Raw genomic sequence first — 18,471 nt, 5'->3', positions numbered from 1 at the left:
GAAAACAGACTGGAAGAGGTAACATTTCTGCTAACCCTAAGGAAATTTAACCCACATAAAATTAAGGTACATTAGAACATAAGCACAGTGCCTGGCACATATTTAGGGCTTAATAAATGTTTGCTAAATAAACAATTTCTATAAATAGTGTCTCCAATCAGCTCTTGTGTTTGGGGGAAGATAAATCTGGCAATAAGATTAAGAATGGGTTAGAGACCAGGGTGCCTTTAGAAAGAGAGGCCAGTTAGTGGGTTCTAGAGAGGCTAATTTAGCACAGTGGCTGGGTTTCATGGAAAGGAAGACCCTTCAGGGGAAAACAACACAGGTGTAACACGAGCTGATTGGGTTTTCAGGATGAGAGAGATGGAGGCATTGACAACGACTTTGACGTTTCAAGTCTGGGTGATTGAGAGGGTGATGATACGTTAACTGAGATAGGGAAGAGAAGCAGACTTAGGGGAAGATGAGGAATTTGTATTGTTCCTCCTTTTCCAGAATCTACTTCTAAGTCAGACCTCCTCACCAGTCTCAACGGAGACCCAGTTCAGGCAGGCAGCAGCTAAGAGTAGGTATTCTGGTTTGGATCAGGTCAGAAGCAAGACAGCTATACATGTGCCCACAGGAGCCAAGACTGTACTTTCCACCCAAGATGGCGGGGCTTTGACCGAGGTTTCAGGGTGACTGAGCCCAGGAAGGAACATAGCACAGGAGGGGGAGGAAAGTCCAGACCCTCCACTCTACAGGATAAAATGACTTAGATGAGAAGGTGGTTGGGAGTGGTCATGGTGGTGCTGGTGGTGAACAGATCCTTCCCAGGATCTAAGTGGTCTGAGGATTCTTAAGCCTGTGACAGTATTGTATGCCCAGCCTCAGTCTCTACTTATAATGCCACTTTACAGTGGTGGTGGTACACCTACAGATTAGATTAACACTTAATCTCCCAGAGGATTTAGCCTGTGTCATAACACACATTTGCCCCACCCTCTGTAAAGCCCTGGTTTCTAAGGTTCTTTCCACCGGAAGCTATGACAGAAGGAAATGTGTGGGTGGGGAGGGGTAATGGGTGAGGGGCCCAGGTTCCTGACAGTCAGCACCCAGGGAACGAAGAACAAGCACCATGTTGAAGCCACCATTGCCACTCAGATCCCTCTTATTCCTGCAGCTGCCTCTGCTGGGGATGGGGCTGAACTCTACAGTCCCCATGCCCAATGGGAATGAAGACATCACAGCTGGTGGGAAACCTGGGACTGAAGGGGGTTGGTGAGAGGGGAGCCTGAGGGAAGGGGCTGTACAGAAAGCTTGAACCTGCCATGGGACTTTAGAAGGATGCAGGTAGAATTTAAGAGTACTGTGGAGAAGGAAAGGGGAAGCATTCTCTGCCTCCTGCTGCTGTTCTTCTGACCATCATGTATTGTCTTCCCATCCCCCACTTTGTTTTCTCCCCAACCTAGATTTCTTCCTGACTGCTACAGCCTCTGCGGCCCCCAGTGTTTCCACCCTGCCCCTCCCAGACGTCCAGTGTTTTGTGTTCAATGTTGAGTATATGAATTGCACTTGGAACAGCAGCTCTGAGCCCCAGCCCACCAACCTGACTCTGCACTATTGGTATGAGAAGGGAAGAGGGGGTAGCACAGGGGAACAAGAGGAGGTGGGCTGGATGGGACTTTGTGGGGACCAATAAAGAGGGTAGCCAGCATCCTAGCCTCCCCACTATTTTCTCATGGGGTAAGTCATATGTCGGTTTGGAGAGGAGGCTGGGCTGTCTTATCTGTAGTTCCCAAGTTTATGCCACTGTTTCTCTTCCTCTCAACCCTTCTTTAGGTACAAGAACTCCAACGATGATAGAGTCCGGGAGTGTGGCCACTATATATTCTCTGGAGCGATCACTTCTGGCTGTTGGCTGCAAAAAGAGGAGATCCATCTCTATGAAACATTTGTGGTCCAGCTCCAGGACCCACAGGAACCCAGGAGGCAGTCCACACAGAGGCTGAAACTGCAGAATCTGGGTAATGGGGAAAGGGCGTCAAGAGTCCAGGGATATAATGTGGGGGGCCGGGGAAATATTGTGGGGTGCTAGGGTGTCTGGAGCGGTTTTCTTTCACCTTAAGGGTACTTAGGCAGAAAGGAGGGGCGAGGGATCAGGATAGGGAAGGGAGGAGGGATCAGGGGCACTACCTTCAGGATCCTAGCTTGTCTAGGCCAGGAGAATAACCATACACACACACACACACACACACACACACACACACACACACATACACATATCTCCAGTGATCCCCTGGGCTCCAGAGAACCTAACGCTTCGCAACCTAAGTGAATCCCAGCTAGAACTGACCTGGAGTAACAGACACTTGGACCACTGTCTGGAGCACCTTGTGCAGTACCGGAGTGACTGGGACCGCAGCTGGACCGTGAGTGATTGGGGTTATGAATGTAGCAGCTGAGGCCAAGCAAATGGGGATAAAGTATTCAATCAGCCACCTAGGAGGGCCTACTCTCAAGCTCCTATTCTCTACCTCCCAGTTCCTCTGCTCTGTCTACCATTGTCCAACTCCCTTTCCTGTCATCATCAGTTGCTTTCCATTAACGATTTTGTACCCATACTTTCCTCAATGCCTGATAGGCAAGTAAACGAAAGGAAGCCTTCAAGGGAATATGCGGGGGAGGCATTAGATTCTAGTCAGTGAAGGGAGCAGTGTGGCTTGAGTAGTCCAGAGAGGAGGGAAGAACTGGGGAGAACCGGATGACATGTGGGGAGGGTAGCAGTTTTAATTCTCCCTTCTTTTTTAGACACCCATCTCTCCCTCACCTTCTTTCTCCCCAAGGAACAATCAGTGGACCAAAGACATAGCTTCTCTCTGCCTAGCGTGGATGGGCAGAAATTCTACACGTTCCGTGTCCGGAGCCGCTATAACCCACTCTGTGGAAGCGCTCAGCGCTGGAGTGAATGGAGCCGTCCAATCCACTGGGGCAGCAATACTTCAAAGGGTAAAATGGGCCTAAGGCACCCCCCCAACTATGAGCCCAGCACCCCAGCCTTTCTAGTACCACTGCCTTTTGCTCTACTACTTGACCCCTAAGCCCTCCAAATTTGGTGGCCCTGTCTCCCCTCACTGTTCAACCTCAACCCCTAGGTAGCAGGGGTTGGACCCCCTGTGTAGGGTTGGACCAGTATGTTGTTAGAGTGTGTGTGGGGGCGGGTGTTGAGAAGGAGGCAGAGGGGATACAGGACGTATAACATTCCCCTAAAGCACTCCTAGAAATCCTGCATGGTAAAGATGGCTGTGGAAGCAGACAAATCTCGGGTTTAAACCTGCCTTTGCTACTTACTCCCTCTTTGACCTGGGGCCTGTCACGAAACTCTTTGATTCTGTTTCTTTATCTGTCAAGTGGAGATAAAAATTGCTCCTCCCCCAAAGGAGTCATGAAGATTAAGTATATGGAAAGTGTCTATCACCACGCCTGGCACCAAGTTGGGGCTCTACAAACGTTGGCACGTAGTAGGGATGCTGCAAATTTAGGTCTCTCTCTCTCTTCCTCTTTTTTTTAAAATAGAGAATCCTTTGTTGTTTGTACTGGAAGCTGTGCTTATCCCCCTTGGCTCCATTGGATTGATTATTAGCCTTATCTGTGTGTACTGCTGGCTGGAACGGTGAGATTTCAGATATCCCAGGAAAATGAGGTTGGGGGCTGGGAATAAATAGTAGAGGGGGATTATCACAGGGTCTCCAGGAGTAGAAGGCAGGACAATAAGGAATGAGGGGCACTCCAGTGGGTATGGTGCTAGAAGGAAGCTGCAGGACCAGGGAACACAGAATCCCTTCATTCTGTCTGGGAGAACCAGGAGACTGGTAATAAAAGAGCGTAACCTCTGTGATCCTGCCCTCTCTCTCTCCTCTGTCAGGACGATGCCCCGGATTCCTACCCTCAAGAACCTAGAGGATCTGGTTACTGAATACCATGGGAACTTTTCGGTGAGAACATTGTCATAGGCAGACTGCAGTTTGTCAACTAGCAACTGCCTGCCAGCAAGTCAGACAGTGTGCGGAGCGGAGGGAACAGGAGGGGGCCTGTACTAACTGTCAGGATGTGGCCAACCAATTGGGGGATGGGCTGGATGGAGAGAGACACCCAGAAGAACTGATTGTAAGTTGGTTGAGGCAGATAGAAACAGTGGTACTGAGGGCCCTAAGAGTCTGTGTGTCCCTTCCATGATCAGTGTAGTTGCAGACATTGTAAGAGCTCCCTTGGCACAAAGCCTGGGTCTTTTACTCCCTTCCCCTAATTGACCCCTGACCTGGAGATATCTGTTTTTAGGCCTGGAGTGGAGTATCTAAGGGACTGGCAGAGAGTCTGCAGCCAGACTACAGTGAATGGCTCTGCCACGTCAGTGAGATTCCCCCAAAAGGAGGGGCTCCAGGGGAGGGGCCTGGGGGCTCCCCCTGCAGCCAGCATAGCCCCTACTGGGCTCCCCCTTGTTACACCCTGAAACCTGAAACCGGAGCCCTGATACCCTGACAGAACCCCAGAGTCCTATAGTCCTAAACCATACTAACTTCCCCTCATCCAACCAGCCTGGGTCCAATGCTCACCACGCCCCCCTGTGGCTGATTCTGAATTTTGTGCCCCCTATAACTTAGCCCCCCCCCCATTCAATATCTCCTATCATCCAGCTGGCCCTTTGTCCTGAGCATGTTCCTCATCTTCCCCAATCTAGCCCCTCTTCCTCGCAGGATTGTTTCTCCCCGCCATCCTTCCATCCTTCCCTCCCTCTTCCATCTACCCTTCAATTATTCTCAAATCAATGAGAAATAAAGCTTCTGTTGATAATCAAGAATGTCTGTTGTTGGGGTGGGGGGCAAGGGAAACGTGGGGTGCAGTAAGGGTGGGAGGCATGGTGTTGACGGTAGGAAAAAGGAGTAGTAGACTCACGATGTGGAAGCGGTAGTACCACAAACAAACTAGAGAAGAGGACTGTTCCAGAAACTTGGCTTTTCTCTAGGTGTCCTGCATGCCTTCCAGGCTGTATTTTAGAATTAGATTTACCAGGCTGCCTGAACAGCCCAGTTGGTTAAGTATTCCACTGTTGCTTTCAGCTGAGGTCATGATCTCACAGTTCGTGGATTTGAGCCCCACAGCAGGTTCTGTGTTGGCAGCGCGGAGCCTGCTTGGGATTCTCTCTCTTTCTCTCAACACCCCTCCCCTGCTTGTATTCTCTCTCTCTCTCTCTCTTTCTCTCTCTCTCTCTCTCTCAAAATAAATAAATAAACATTAAAAAAAGAACTAGATTTATCATGGTGCCCCCACTCCCAGCAAATCTTCACAGACCCCACTCAGGTTCTTCTCCCCTTATCCTTACTCCACCTTCTGCCACACATACCACTTCTGACCTCATAATCCCTCAACTGCAGCCTCAGGCCCCACCCCTGGGGATGTTGGTTATCCACAGCTGCCAGTATCTCTCTCTGGGCTTCTTCAGCCTATGTAATCCAGCTACCTCTCTAGATCCCCAACCCTATGGGCCCACTTGCACACACACACACACACACACACACACACACACTGGACCTCTAGAATACTCTCCTTCCAAATGACTCATCAGGCCTATATCTGAAGAGTGAGAAGGTCTTGACATCATGTTCATTTTCATCACACATGGAGGTAAGGGGCATCACAGAGCTGGAGTCTGTGTGTAGGACCTGGGAGGTTTGAGGGCATTGGAGATCAAGGGATAGCATGTATAACTAGAGAAGGGCCACATGGCCCATCCCATGTCTTCTCAGATAATGAGCAGTTTCTGGCCAATATCAATTGCTCTGTCCTTCTGTTGATGCATTATACCCGCAGAAAAATAGGGCTGCCTAAAACAGGTGAGGAGTTGGGGGAGGGGACTGATGGCAGACGGTCAGAAGTAAGGAGGGTCATTTCTAGTTCCCAAGCTCTCTGACTGGCAAAAAGACAGATCTTTGAATCTAACAGCTCCCCCCAACCCATTAAGGATAGGATCACTGCCTTTTTGCTCCCACTCTCCTTCCTTAGCTGCCCCAATTACCCTGTGGCCTCCCTCCAGACATCATCGATTTGTGTGATGAAACGGGGACAATGAAGATGTTTTTCGTGATGAAGACCCCTGGAGACTATGCCAGCAAATTTCTTACAGCTCGAAGCACCTACTATGTTTGTAAGGTGGAGCATGGAGCACGAGGTAGAGGCTTGGGAACACTCCTGAGAGAGCAAGGCCCTCAAAATGGATTGTGAATCTTGTCTTTTAGCATAGGATCCCCTCAGCCAGATCCAAACTGACCATCTGTAGTCAGCCTAAGAAAGAGCATGCCTCTCTGACAATAGGGTGGGCTTACACATGTTATACCTCCCCCCCGCCACCTAGGGGTCATCCTGAGGGGAGGAAATAAGGTACATCAGCTCAAGGTAGTGTTGAGTGGTAGGGTCCTGATATCTTGGGTTTTGGAAGGGTGGAGACACGGTGACAGGGGCTGGGGATAGCACATTGCTGTGTTCACAGGAACCCGACTAGAGAATGCCTACAAAGCTTTTGTGCCCCTCCTGAAGAATCCAGAACCTGAGCTACTTGGTAAGGAGCATGATGGAAGAAGGAGAAACATGGAGAGGACCTTATGTAGCGGGGTGATATAGTATATTCTCTGTACAGAGTGGGAATGGTGTGATACGGCAGGTAGGATCTCAGGATCCCAGGAAGAGGGAAATACGGCCTAGGCCCACTTTAGGATGGACGTTTAGCTCAAACCAGATGGAGTTGTGTGTGTCATTCACTCCTACCCCCACCCCCATTTCGGGAGCATTGTCTTGATATATCTCCCTATCTCCCTGTCATTTCCATCTTGCTTTTCATCCTTTTCTCTTGTAGTCTTGGTGACCCAATTCATACTGAAAAGAGCAAAACCTAGGCACCTTCTGATCACTCCTCAGCCTAGCTTTAGGCCCAGTTACTCCAAGTGATCACCGGAATGATGGGAGGGATGGGATGGTTAGTTAAGACCTCTAGTCCTCAGAGGCAGGGGGGAACGGGGGGGGGGGTGCCTTTTCTTGGTTCTTAGAGAACTTGCGCACACAATGTGATGTCATGGAGAAGAATCGACTGAAAATGCTTAAAAGCCAAGAAGCCAAGAAAGTTACAATCAAATCCACTGTGACCATCCCAGTAAGGCTCCCCAAATGTGCTCTGCCCCCATACTCTTCCTCCCTACCAGCCAACACAAGGCTTCTGCACCTTGGACTCCTGGAATGAATTTCCTTTCCAAATCCAAAATCTACGCCCAAGACCTACCTGCCTCTGGCCCTAGTTTGTAGAAAGCTTCCCCGCAGGGGCCTCTTTATCTACTTATGGACCTTTTCCTTTTCCAGTCCAAATCAATGGGAAGATCATATGAAGAGAGGCCCCCTCCCCCTCGCAGGGGCCTGACCTTCAAGACCAGAGCAGACGTTCTCAGTAAAAAGGATAGACATCACTAACTAAATAAAGTGACCAAGTGACAGCAGTTAATACTAGGTATGAAATTGCTGGAATTTAATATGAGGCCCCTTTTTCAAGAAAAGACGCCATCTCCCAATATTTGTACCAAGGCTTGACTATGCCCAGGCACCGTGGAGGCTCTGAGGGTGGGTAGGAGTAGGCTGGGGGGAGCACATGGGTGGGAGTGAGGAAAAACTGTGAAGTCTCCTACAATGAATCTTTGAGGGACAGAGTAGGGGGTGGGGTCTTCTCCAACCTAACTACCTCCCCTAGAGACAGGCCTATCAGAGCGGGCCTACCACTGCTGGGATTTGGTGATGATTGTCATCTTCCCTCCCCCCACTACAATTTAACAACTCTTCCTGCTGAGCCCCCCCCCAAACTTCTCTGCCTCCTTGTGGTCTCTCCTGCCAGTCCTCTGCCTTTCCCCCTCCTCCCCCTTATCTGAGGGGACCAGAAAGGCAGCAGAAAGCAGAGCTGGTTATAGGCATTTATTGAATTTATTCATTTATTGATTTGACACACTTCCCCACTCCAATCTAGCACATGATACAATCTGGGTAGGCCAGGCGCTGACACAGGAAATGATGGGAACCCACAGGGTGAGGGGGGGGGGAGGGGGGGAGGGGCTGCTTTGGGGGCTGGGGTGGAGAAGGAGCCCCAGATGGCCACCCTGGCAGGTGCTAGTAAACCTGATCCACATTCCCCTCTGTCCCTGCTCATTTCCCAGACCCTCAGCCAAGCTCCCCAGCTCCCCCTTCCCTGTTCTGCCCCTCCCCCTGCCTGCCACTACACACACTTCCACATAACCCCTGCAGTCAAGCAAGGGGAAGAAGGGCAGGGACAGCTGTCAGGGGCCTGGAACAGGGAGGTCTCTGTGCCTAACTTTACCAACCTAAATCCTTCCCTCTTCTCCCCCCCTCCCACCCGTTTCCCCCAGCCACAAACTAACACAAACTAATTCCAGGCTTTCAATGTACTCTCCCAGCATAACACCAACCTGCAGTGGGTCATGCAAGAGTGTGGCTGCCCCCGGACGGACACCACATGCTCCCAGACACAAGGTGAATGAGGGAGGTCTGGCTTAGCTTTTCCGTAGGGAAATTCTAAGCTAGTTCCGCCCAGACCTTGTTCTACACATCCCCATATCATCATCCCATATCATCATCGTTGGAGTTCTTTCCCTTACTCTCCACTGCTGCTCCCCTGCCCCCGGCTCTCCCCAGCTTGGTGTTCTCTCTCCCTGTTTCCCATGCTTCCCTGAGTAATGTCTGTAGTGTTTGTATCATGTCACTATGTCAAAGCCTTCAGAAAGAAAAAGAAAGCATTCTCCCCATCACTAGCACCTTGCCGCTGTTAAAAATCTCTATATTTGTGTTTATATTTCTTTAAAAGTTTATAAAAAGCCTTTCTGTGATCTGCAGCCTTCCAAGGGTGATTTGGCCTGGTGAGCCTCTCCAGTGCTCAGACCTTGGCCTTTCCAGGTCCCTACTACCCTCCCCCCAACCCCACACCACTGGCCTAGGGGGCCACTGCATAAAAATCCCAGGCTCAACCTAGCCTGGACCAGCTCAGATAAGACTACAAAAAAATCCTGCTCCCAAAGGCAGGGGTAAGGCCACTGGTGACTTCACATTTCCAACACATTGCCCACCCCTGCTATAAAACCTAGGGAGTGAAAATCAGGTGGAGGGGGTGGGGGAGCCAAGGAAAGCTCCCAGGAGGGGGCCTCACCCCCTAATTGGCACAGTGAGAATAAACCTTTTCCCTTTCCCCCACCCCTTTCTCTCCCTCCCCCCATAGTTCCCATATGGGACAGTTTTATCTTTCTAATTTCCTCAACACCCATGTGAGCAGACCCCACCCTAGCTCTAAAGCAGGGTCCCAAATTCCCAGGGAAGGGTCAAGGGTAAAGAGTGGATATGGGCACGCCTGGCTCCACCTCTGAAGCAGGAGACAAAGCTTCTAGCCATGGCTCAGGGATCTGTGGGAAGAAGAAAACAGAAGACAAGGTAAGAAGCTGATCTGGGGCATGACAACTTTCCATCATTAAGGTCCACACCCCCCAAAAGCAGAGCTGGCCCTTCCCCACAGGTCTCCTGCGCTACGGCTAGGTGTGGGCTTTGCTGAGGGGCCTGCCCTTCTACTAGGACACCCTCCCTCCACTTCCCCAGGAGCTCCAGCTACTCCTTGCTCTAAATCTCCCCCTTTCTCAGCCCCTGGGACTAGCTGGGCACCAAGGGGGTGGCCAGAAGTTGTGAGATGCTACTGTTGATTAAGAGGTGCCATACCTGGCTCAAAGTTGAAGTCCAATCCCTCGCACCCATCCATGAGGTCACTGATGATGTTATCCATGTCACACTCCATGTTCTCTATGTACATATCGAGATCTACTAGATCCTGAGGCATTCTGTCTTGGCTTGCAACTTCGGTAGTAGGTGTGAGCACAGGAGTCCCCAGGGTCTTGGGGATAGGAGCACCTGCCATGACTGGAGGTGGTGCTATCATGGAGAGGGTAGGAACCAGACTGCTGGGGCCTGGGGCCTCTAGGGGCTTGGGACACAGGCCAACCCCTGTGGCTAGCTTACTGGAGGAAGGTATGCCCCCCAGCAACAGAAGTGTGGGGGCCTGGGAAAGAATGGGATCTACCTGGGTCATGAGGACATCAGTAGGGGGTGGTGGCGTGTCAGAGGTGAGCAGCGCCTCCAGAGACTGGGAGCTTGAGAAGCACCCTTCTCCTGCTGACAGAGGCCCCTCTACTGGGCTGAAGAGGGAGGTGCTATAGGTGTGCAAGGGACCTGTCACCCCAGGATGCTGCAAAGAGAAGCCAGAGAGACTACTCCGAGATAGTAGGGAATGGGAAGGTGTGAGATTGAGCCCATCTAACAGCTCCAGATCTTCGTTTAGGGTGGGAGGGACACCCCCTGCATAGCCACTGACGGAGGCTGGTATCTCCTCCTCTGTCAGCACCTCAGACTCACGCCTCATGGGGGAGTGCCGGGTGCTGACGCTGCTAGCGTTTGAACTGCTTCGTGGACGGAAGGTGGTCCACACATCTGCTTCTTCAGGGTTTCGCGAGCAAGGGCTGCCTGACCACTTGGCAAAGTGGCCGACGGGGCTCGTTGGAGTGGCACCTTCAGGTGGGGCTGGCAGCACGGCTGGTTTCTTCTTGGGGGCCTTGCTGCGGCCTCGTAGCAGCTTGCTGCTGCTATCCATGGAGGCTGCCCGGCGGCGGGGAGCCTTGCCACTCTTGCCTCCCTCAGGGTTCAGCATCCACCAGGAACTCTTGCCAGTAGCCTCGTTGTGAACCTTGATGAACTTGCTGTGCAGGGACAGGTTGTGGCGGATTGAGTTCTGGAGGGGGCAGAGGCAGCAGGAAAGGGGCATGAGGTACGTGCAGGGGAGGTCAATGGCCAGCAGTCCAGCCTCAAAGGACGCTGGGACATAGCAGGGGCATTCCTTGAAACTCAGAGCTATCCAAATCCAGAGTAGAACAGGCAAAGGTAGGGGCAGAGAATGGAGTGTGTGAGTGGGGACCATACACAGTGCTCACCTAAAGGCAAGCCTCTGCTCCAGACTTTTCGGCACAAGGGCCCAGGAGGCAGCCTGCATAACAACCTACTGCAGAGGGCACTGGGCCTGCTCTGGAAAAGCTCACAACCCTGCACTCCTCCCAGGTCTCTGAGGGGCTGTCTGGCACTGGTGGTCACTGGGGAGGCACACTCCTGGTTCAGCAAGAGCGAGGATTAGGTGGGGAAAGAGAAGTCCAGAGCTCCAATCTCTTTCATTGAGTGGAGGCTTGGGTGGCATTTACAGGGAAGTGGTGGAACACCAGCCCAGGACTTATCCACCCTGTCTTTTTTTTTAATACTTAAAATAAAAAATTTATGTTTTATTTATTATTGAGACAGAGAGAAACAGAGCATGAGCAGGGGAGGGTCAGAGAGAGAAGGAGACACAGAATCCGAAGTAGTCTCCAGGCTGTGAGCTGTCAGCACAGAGCCCGATGCAGGGCTTGAACCCAAGAACAGCGAGATCGTGACCTGAGCCCAAGTCGGCTGCCTAACTGACTGAGCCACCCAGGTGCCCCATGACCCACCCTGTCTTGAGCCAGTTCTCTGAATAGGCTGAGGGCTGGACCCTCAGCAGAGCTGGTGGTCTACTCCCCACCGGGTCACCGGAGCCCCAGCCCTCCATTGGAGTCACAGATTCCTTTGTGCCCGATTCCTACGGATCCCTGAGCACACACCCTCAACTACACTCAGGCCAGGCTTCTCACCATGCCTCAACTCCACCTCAACTCCACAGGGCACGTTCCTTGTCCTAGGAAGGATCTCCCGTCCATACATTCTGCCAGTTCCTCAAGACCAAGCAGAAGTCCCCTCTCTTCTATGAAGTGGCTGCCTGACTTCTGCAGCCAATTTCTTGTGTGATATTTTCAATCTGTTCTACACCATCTTACCCAAACTATATTGTATTATTTCCCATTTCATGCAATTAGACACATCAGGCACAAGTGCCCAGGGCACAGACCATGTTGTCCAGTTAGGCAGCCCTCAAACAGTGCCCCCCTCAGAGTGCCAAGCTGCCAGTAACATAATCGATAACAGTTACCTTATTGGTGGGTGGCCCTTTAAGGCTCTATCGGCTTTGGAGTGCCTCCAGTATTGGAACCTCCACGTTCTCCCTTCTTCCTTTCCTCCCTCCCTCTGTTCTCCCTTCCTCCCTCACTGCTGATAAACTGAGAGACAAGTTTTTTTTCCAGGGAGCTGAGATTGGTAGCTTCTTGAGCCCCCAGAGCAGCTTATTTCTACTGGTTGCCCCAGGGTAGTTACACTATCCTTTTGTGTCCCCCCCCCTACTCTTTCCTACCTCCTTTCCCCTACTTCTCCTCAGGAATTTGTGCCTAAGATCTCTAACCTTAGGGGCATTTGACCTCCCACATGGAGCTTTTCAGTGTTTAGAAACTAGGGAGGAGCCCAGAAGGGCTTGGAGCAAAACTAGAGGCTGAGGCTATGGACAGTCAGAAACACATGAAGTGATTTCTGACTGGTGCTCCAGATAAGGAGACCCTCTGCGTGGGGAAAGATGCTTAAGTAGCTTCTTGTCCCAGGGCTCTTTACGCAAAGAACTCCTTGTCTTCCCTGGAACCCTTCAGTTAATGGCATTCCAACCACACTGGCTGTGTTGGTACTCCTGGTTCTTTCGAAGAATCCCACTTGTCCACCTAGACAGTAACCATCTTTAGTAACTGAGAACCACCGTGACTTCTGGCGCTGGGACTCCCTCCCCGCTCCCTGCTTCCATCCTTTAACTCTGAGTCTGCTTAGAAGGTCCGTTCCTTTCTCCACACTCATTACCCACAAGGCCCATTCTTCTATCCCCTCTCCTTTAGGCTTCACAACTAATACATGGTACAACCACCTACCTGGAGAGGTCAGCTCCTTATTATTCGTACCTGCTGGAAGGGTGGGTGACTGCTAATGGTTCCCCAAGTCACCTAAACAAACCTTTCTTGTTCTAATGAGTGCCACCCCCCTCTTGGCACATCCCCAGAGAAGCCAGTTCAGGCTGTGAGGCTTACCCCTTGTAGTTGGGTGGGGATGGGGATGAAAGCCTTTGAAGCCCAGCGCTCAGCCTGATTTGGATTTGCCATCATCCCAATGAAGAGAATTTGGCAGCATGGGTTAGCAGAGAGTATATGATTTATAGTTAGGCCTGAGTTCAAGTCCTTGCTTTACTGAGATGAAGACAAGCTTCCTGACCTTTCCATACTTTAGTTTCCCAGTATGTAAAACGTGGAATCTCAAGAATTGCTGGGAAGATTAATAAAGCAAAAACATCTAAAACTACTTTGTAAACTAAAAAGCTGCAAATAAGCATAAATTATAAGGAGGGACTACACTCCCACAGCATAACTAACAACTCACGATTATTTCTTCTACCCTGGAAAATGAACCTAAGGGAAAAGAAAAAACAGCTGTGTAGGCTGGGTCCAAGGAGGGGAGCTCTTTACGAGCTGAGACTGTGGCGTGGCAGTCTACCCAGAAATAGTGCCAAGGGTCTCAGTCAGCTGTCCTGTTTACTGGCCTGCCCAGCTCCTAGGAATACTGCAGATCTGATCCCTCCCTTCACCTCCTGTATCTAGGGGACGACCCTCTGCTCATTCAACCCTCTGTGCTTTCTGGTACACTGATCTCACCACCTATGCGGGTGCAGGATGTCAAGGGGTTGAAGCTCCCGTTTAGTGATTAGAGCCCCACATTCCTCAGGACAAGTTTTCAGCACATCTAGCGAGATCTTTCTTCACGGTTTCTTCATGGAAGGCCAAGGGAGCTCCTAACCTTGTGCTCTAAAGTCAGAGCACTGTCTCTTTTTCTTTTTTTCCATAACTAATATTCCTCAACATTAAATGAAAACTTTCCCCCTTCTCAGACTTAGATAGCCCCTTACTAAGGAGAGTTTCTTAGCACTACAGGGTAAACTGAGGCAGGTAGCAGCTCATGGCCTTTTTTTTTCCCCTCCTGATCCATTAGATCAGCTACCTTACCCCATGAATATCACCTTTATTTTTAACCTATGCCACTCTACCCCCTCTTCTTGGGTAGAGGAGTTCTTGAACAGTCCTCTACCTTGAGGTATTGAGAGGCAAGCAGGGAATCCAAGTAATCCCACAGGAATGGGAGAAAAGGTGTTGGGGTGGGAGGTGGGGGAGGAGAGGTTAGGTTCATCTGGGGAATCCACACAGTTCCTGCTGTACATAGGATAAAGACTTCTCTGTGGGAATAAGTGTTTGGGGCAGCTCAAGCCAAAGTGCTGGGAGTGCTGAGCAGTGAGCAGAGAATTTCATTTTCTCCAAGGCAAGGATAGTGTCTTATTCATCTGCGATCCTCCAGCATCAAGCACTGAGTGTGGCATATACTATGTCCTAAGTAAATGTTTGTGTAATTGATGATTGAGGGTAGATCTCTGGGAGTGAGAGCATAAAAGGGGCCCCAGAATGGCAGGAAGGAGGCTAGGGGGCCCAGGGGCGGATGGTATTGGGACAGAGGTAAGGGGGTCATAGTTACCTTCCATCCTGCTGAGCTGTTGCTGTCACCCTTGTCCTTGAAGTAGGGCACAGTGCGGACCATCCACTCATAGATCTGGGCGAGTGTCAATCGCTTCTCGGGGGCGCTTTCAATGGCCTGGCTGATGAGTTCTGCATATGACTGATTTCCCCAGGCATTCCGGCGGGAGCCTCCCTTCCGAGGACCTGTTACAGCCCCCAGGATCCCGGGCTGGGGGCCCCCTGCCGGCTCGGGGAGCTGGGAGGGCAACAGGATCGGGTCTGAGCGCACCTCCGTGTGTACCTTCTCTCCCAGACCCGGCTCCACCTCGTGCGGCTCGGGCGGCTCAGACGCCTCGGTAGCGAGCTCTGGTCTGGGAAGGGGCCAGGTGCAGGAGCGGGGACGGCTCTGGGGTTCGAAGTCGGGATCGAGGTCTATGATCGCAGCAGCCTCTGTGGCTGAATTCTCATTCCTTGGATCCATACGTGGAGTTGGACCTCCGCCGCTCAGCGTTCAGAGGAGCCTGCCACAGTCCCTCGCGATGCCTCCCCCCAGGGGGGAAGCACCGAGGGCCAGGAGGCACATTCCTGTCAGTCCGCAGAAAGTCGCGAACTTCCCCCTCGCCCCAGGACGCTAGCCCCCAAGCTGTCCCTTCTACACGGTTCTCTGATCCTCTTCTCGACTACAAGCGGACAGCCTCAGAGCTCTTTCCGAGACACCACCTGTAACCTCCGCCTAGCGAAGACACTTTTTCTCCAACCTCTCACTCAGCTTCCTGCTCTTTTATACCTGAGGCACCGTAACCCCGCATACATCGCGTTCCCATCAGCAAACGTCTCCTTAGCCGCGGTTCCCTCCCCCTTTTAAGTTGCTGCCCCCCGGACACTCCTCCCAAATTTCCTCCACCCGGATCACTGCCCTCCCCCACGCCCCGCTCCCCCGCGTCACTTGCCCCTCCCCTAGCTGCCCCTCCCCCCGCCTCTTCCCTTCCCTCAGCTTTTAATGGGGTCCACGTCCCCGCTGCCCCAGCCTCTCCTATTCCCGCACCAATTCCCCTATCAACCCCCCACCCCCCCGCCCCCCAGGTTTCCTTTTTGTTTTGCTCTGAGCCGCAGCCCCCGCCTGACGTCTCTGTTTACCACTCGCCCGGGCAGCCATCTGCGCACGCGCCTGGAGAGCCAGTTGGGAAACCGAGTTCTTCAGTCGTGTCTCCCTTGGTCGGTCTTAAGGACTACATTTCCCGTCATACTCCGCGAACAGGAGCCCGATAAGGGAACCTGGAGAGCGGCGTGGCAGGATGTAGGGAGGTGGAACTTTAATTATTAGAGGTCGTCGCGGACTTTTTCTTTTCTTTAAAAGCCGTTTTCCTTCTTTCTCCCCCCTTCATACATCCTCCTGTGTGACTCCGGGTCGCCTAGGTGACCACGTTGCGAGGTGCTGGACCTTTCCTTCTTTCAGTGGAGAGAGGGCAGGAGGGAAAAATGTGAACTCTACAAGAAGCCGAAAACCTAGAGGCAAGAAGCAAAAAACGGACGGGCTTGTGTAATATAAACAAGTGCTGATGATAGTGTCGCCTCTACCCACCTCCTACCCCTCGCAAGCCCTCAAGTGCAATTCATGGCGACTGTGCAGTCGCTGACCAGTTTTCCCCACTGGCTCTTCTGACTCCCCTTAAATATTGATATTTTCCAGGTTCCCGTCTTGGGCCGCTTCACTTCTCATTCAACAGGTCCCAAGCTAAACTCATCTGTTCTTTCATCCACACCCCTATGCTCTGACTACCCTTATCTCTGAATGAAGTTAATAGCTGTCCTGATCTACCCAGTCTTCCACGCTAAAATACCATTTGCCTTTTCATCTCTTTAACTTCTCACATCCAGATCGCAGTTCCATACCTTATTTATCACTGGATTAAATGGCAAGATTGTCTTAATTGCACCTCCTGCCATCAGTCTTTTCCCCACTATGGTTTATGTTTCATGCTGCCAACAAAGTTACCCTTCTAAGAAACACTCCTGGTAATACTAGTTAAAATGTATGGAGCACTTATTATGTGCCAGGCACTGTGCTAATTGCTTTACATACAGTAGCTCATTTACTCTTCAAATCAACCCTGTAAAGCAGGTACCACAATCAACCCCACCCTATTGATGAAGACACTAATGCTTAGACATTCGGTGACATACCCAAAGTCACAGCTAGGAGGCAGGGGAACTAGGATCCTAACATTTATTTGTGACCATTAGCATTTCCCTGCTTAAAACTTCCTTTGATTTTCCCTATTGCCTATGTGATAAAGTTCAAACTTTAGGTACACACAGTCTCTTCAGTCTCAGGCCACTTCCCACCTTTCCTGCTTCATCTTTCACCGGGCACACTAAATTCCAACCAGTCAAATTTTGTACCATTTCCTGGAAATGCCGTATGCTTTTATACCTTTACCTCCTGGGGTGTCCTCCCTCTGATCATCCACTCCCCAAGTCTCATATTTTGGAACACTCTTCTTCAGCCTTCCTTGTTCTCAGGTGGAGTTCTCCCTTTTCTGCATTTCCAAGCACTTTGTGCAGCCTTGTGTTTTATAGCACAGATCATATTGTATTACTTCTTTACACATACATCTCTTCCACTAAACTGAACTCCTTGAGGTCAAAGACAAATTTTATGTATCTCTGTGACCCTTAGCCTGGGGTTACATTCGACAAATGTTGGTAGAATGAATGGGATCAGGAATTGAGTGACATAACATTTGTACATTTGACAACTTAAAATATTTTTAATGTTTATTTTTGGGAAAGAGAGAGCGCAGAGGCAGAGAGAGAGGGAGACACAGAATCTGAAGCAGGCTCCAGGCTCTGAGCTGTCAGCACAGAGCCCAGTGCAGGGCTCAAACCCACAAACTAAAAGATCATGACCTGAGCCACAGTTGGACACTTAACCTACTGAGCCACCCAGGTTCCCCAAGAAACCTTTTATAAGAGCCTACTGTTTTCCAGACACCAGGCTAAGTGCTTTTACATAAGGTGCACCCCAGACTAAAGTCTTTAGGTTTAGCCTCAGGTAGATTTGAGTTGGTAGCACTACTAAGTTCAAGGCAACTTTCAGCCCTTTCTAGACCCTGTAAGTTAGTCCAGTACACTGAAAAGAACACTAGGGGCTCCTGGGTGGTGCAGTTGGTTAAGGGTCAGACTCTTGGTTTCAGCTCAGGTCATGATCTCATGGGTTAGTGAGTTCAAGCACCACATCGGTCTCTGTGCTGGCAGTGCGGGGCCTGCTTGGGATTCTCTTTCTCTCCCTCTCTCTCTGCCCCTCCCCTGCTTGTTTTTTCTCTCTCTCTCAAAATAAATAAACTTAAAAATTATAAAACAGTAAATTTTTTAAAAGCCAGAAATCTGGATTTAAAAAAAAAGAGCACTAGCTTGAGTCAGGAGATGTGAGGCCTTGTCACAGTTATTTTTTTTTAGTGTTTATTTTTGAGAGAGAGAGAGAGAGAGAGAGAGAGAGAGAGATCATGAGCAGGGGAAGGGTAGAGACAGAGGAAGACACAGAATCCAAAGCAGGGGGCTCAAACTCACAAACTGGGAGATTATGACTTGAGCCGATGTTGGATGCTTAAATGACTGAGCCACCCAGGCGCCCTGAGACCTTGTCATAGTTCAGTCACTAACTAGTTGAATAATGATAATAATAACACTACTATTAAAAAGTAAAATGTATTGAGTTTTTATGATGTGTTGGGTACTATGCTCAGTGCTTTATGTGGATTATCTGGTTTTACCCACACAATACACATGTAAGTTAAATGTTGTGACTATTTTCCTTTCACAGAGGAAAATAAGACTTGGAGAGGGTAAAGACATCTACTTACTGTCCACTGTTACTACGTGGTAGAGCAGAGGGACAGATCCAAGCATTCTGACTCCACAGCCTACA

At 50.6% G+C, this 18,471-nt stretch overlaps 3 protein-coding genes across 5 annotated transcripts; 2 read left to right on the top strand and 1 right to left on the bottom strand.

Moving 5' to 3' along the window:
- The first annotated feature begins 1,071 nt into the window (after positions 1–1,071).
- Positions 1,072–4,834, top strand: IL2RG (interleukin 2 receptor subunit gamma). Its single transcript, XM_029929939.1, has 8 exons — positions 1,072–1,232; positions 1,452–1,605; positions 1,822–2,006; positions 2,272–2,411; positions 2,826–2,988; positions 3,556–3,652; positions 3,905–3,974; positions 4,318–4,834. Exons 1-8 carry the CDS (start codon positions 1,118–1,120, stop codon positions 4,516–4,518), a joined length of 1,125 nt encoding a protein of 374 aa, XP_029785799.1. The 5' UTR covers positions 1,072–1,117; the 3' UTR covers positions 4,519–4,834.
- Positions 4,835–5,219: 385 nt separating this feature from the next.
- Positions 5,220–7,522, top strand: CXHXorf65 (chromosome X CXorf65 homolog). Of its 3 annotated transcripts, XM_029930452.1 has the most exons (6): positions 5,220–5,661; positions 5,784–5,870; positions 6,071–6,205; positions 6,524–6,592; positions 7,077–7,180; positions 7,384–7,522. In XM_029930452.1, exons 1-6 carry the CDS (start codon positions 5,637–5,639, stop codon positions 7,489–7,491), a joined length of 528 nt encoding a protein of 175 aa, XP_029786312.1. In that variant the 5' UTR covers positions 5,220–5,636; the 3' UTR covers positions 7,492–7,522. The 3 variants fall into 3 exon arrangements, with proteins under 3 accessions (XP_029786312.1, XP_029786314.1, XP_029786313.1); XM_029930454.1 differs by lacking the exon at positions 5,784–5,870; XM_029930453.1 differs by lacking the exon at positions 5,784–5,870 and having other exon boundaries at positions 6,040–6,205.
- Positions 7,523–7,968: 446 nt separating this feature from the next.
- On the bottom strand, positions 7,969–15,455 carry FOXO4 (forkhead box O4). The gene is made up of 3 exons (XM_029930451.1): positions 14,563–15,455; positions 9,784–10,846; positions 7,969–9,476 (listed from the first exon to the last, which is right to left on the bottom strand). Exons 1-3 carry the CDS (start codon positions 15,022–15,024, stop codon positions 9,469–9,471), a joined length of 1,533 nt encoding a protein of 510 aa, XP_029786311.1. The 5' UTR covers positions 15,025–15,455; the 3' UTR covers positions 7,969–9,468.
- Positions 15,456–18,471: the final 3,016 nt, after the last annotated feature.

Source organism: Suricata suricatta, chromosome X, assembly GCF_006229205.1.
Source record: "Suricata suricatta isolate VVHF042 chromosome X, meerkat_22Aug2017_6uvM2_HiC, whole genome shotgun sequence".
NCBI lineage: Eukaryota > Metazoa > Chordata > Mammalia > Carnivora > Herpestidae > Suricata > Suricata suricatta.
Note: the sequence above shows the minus strand (reverse complement) of the source record. Positions and strands in the feature narration are given on the sequence as shown.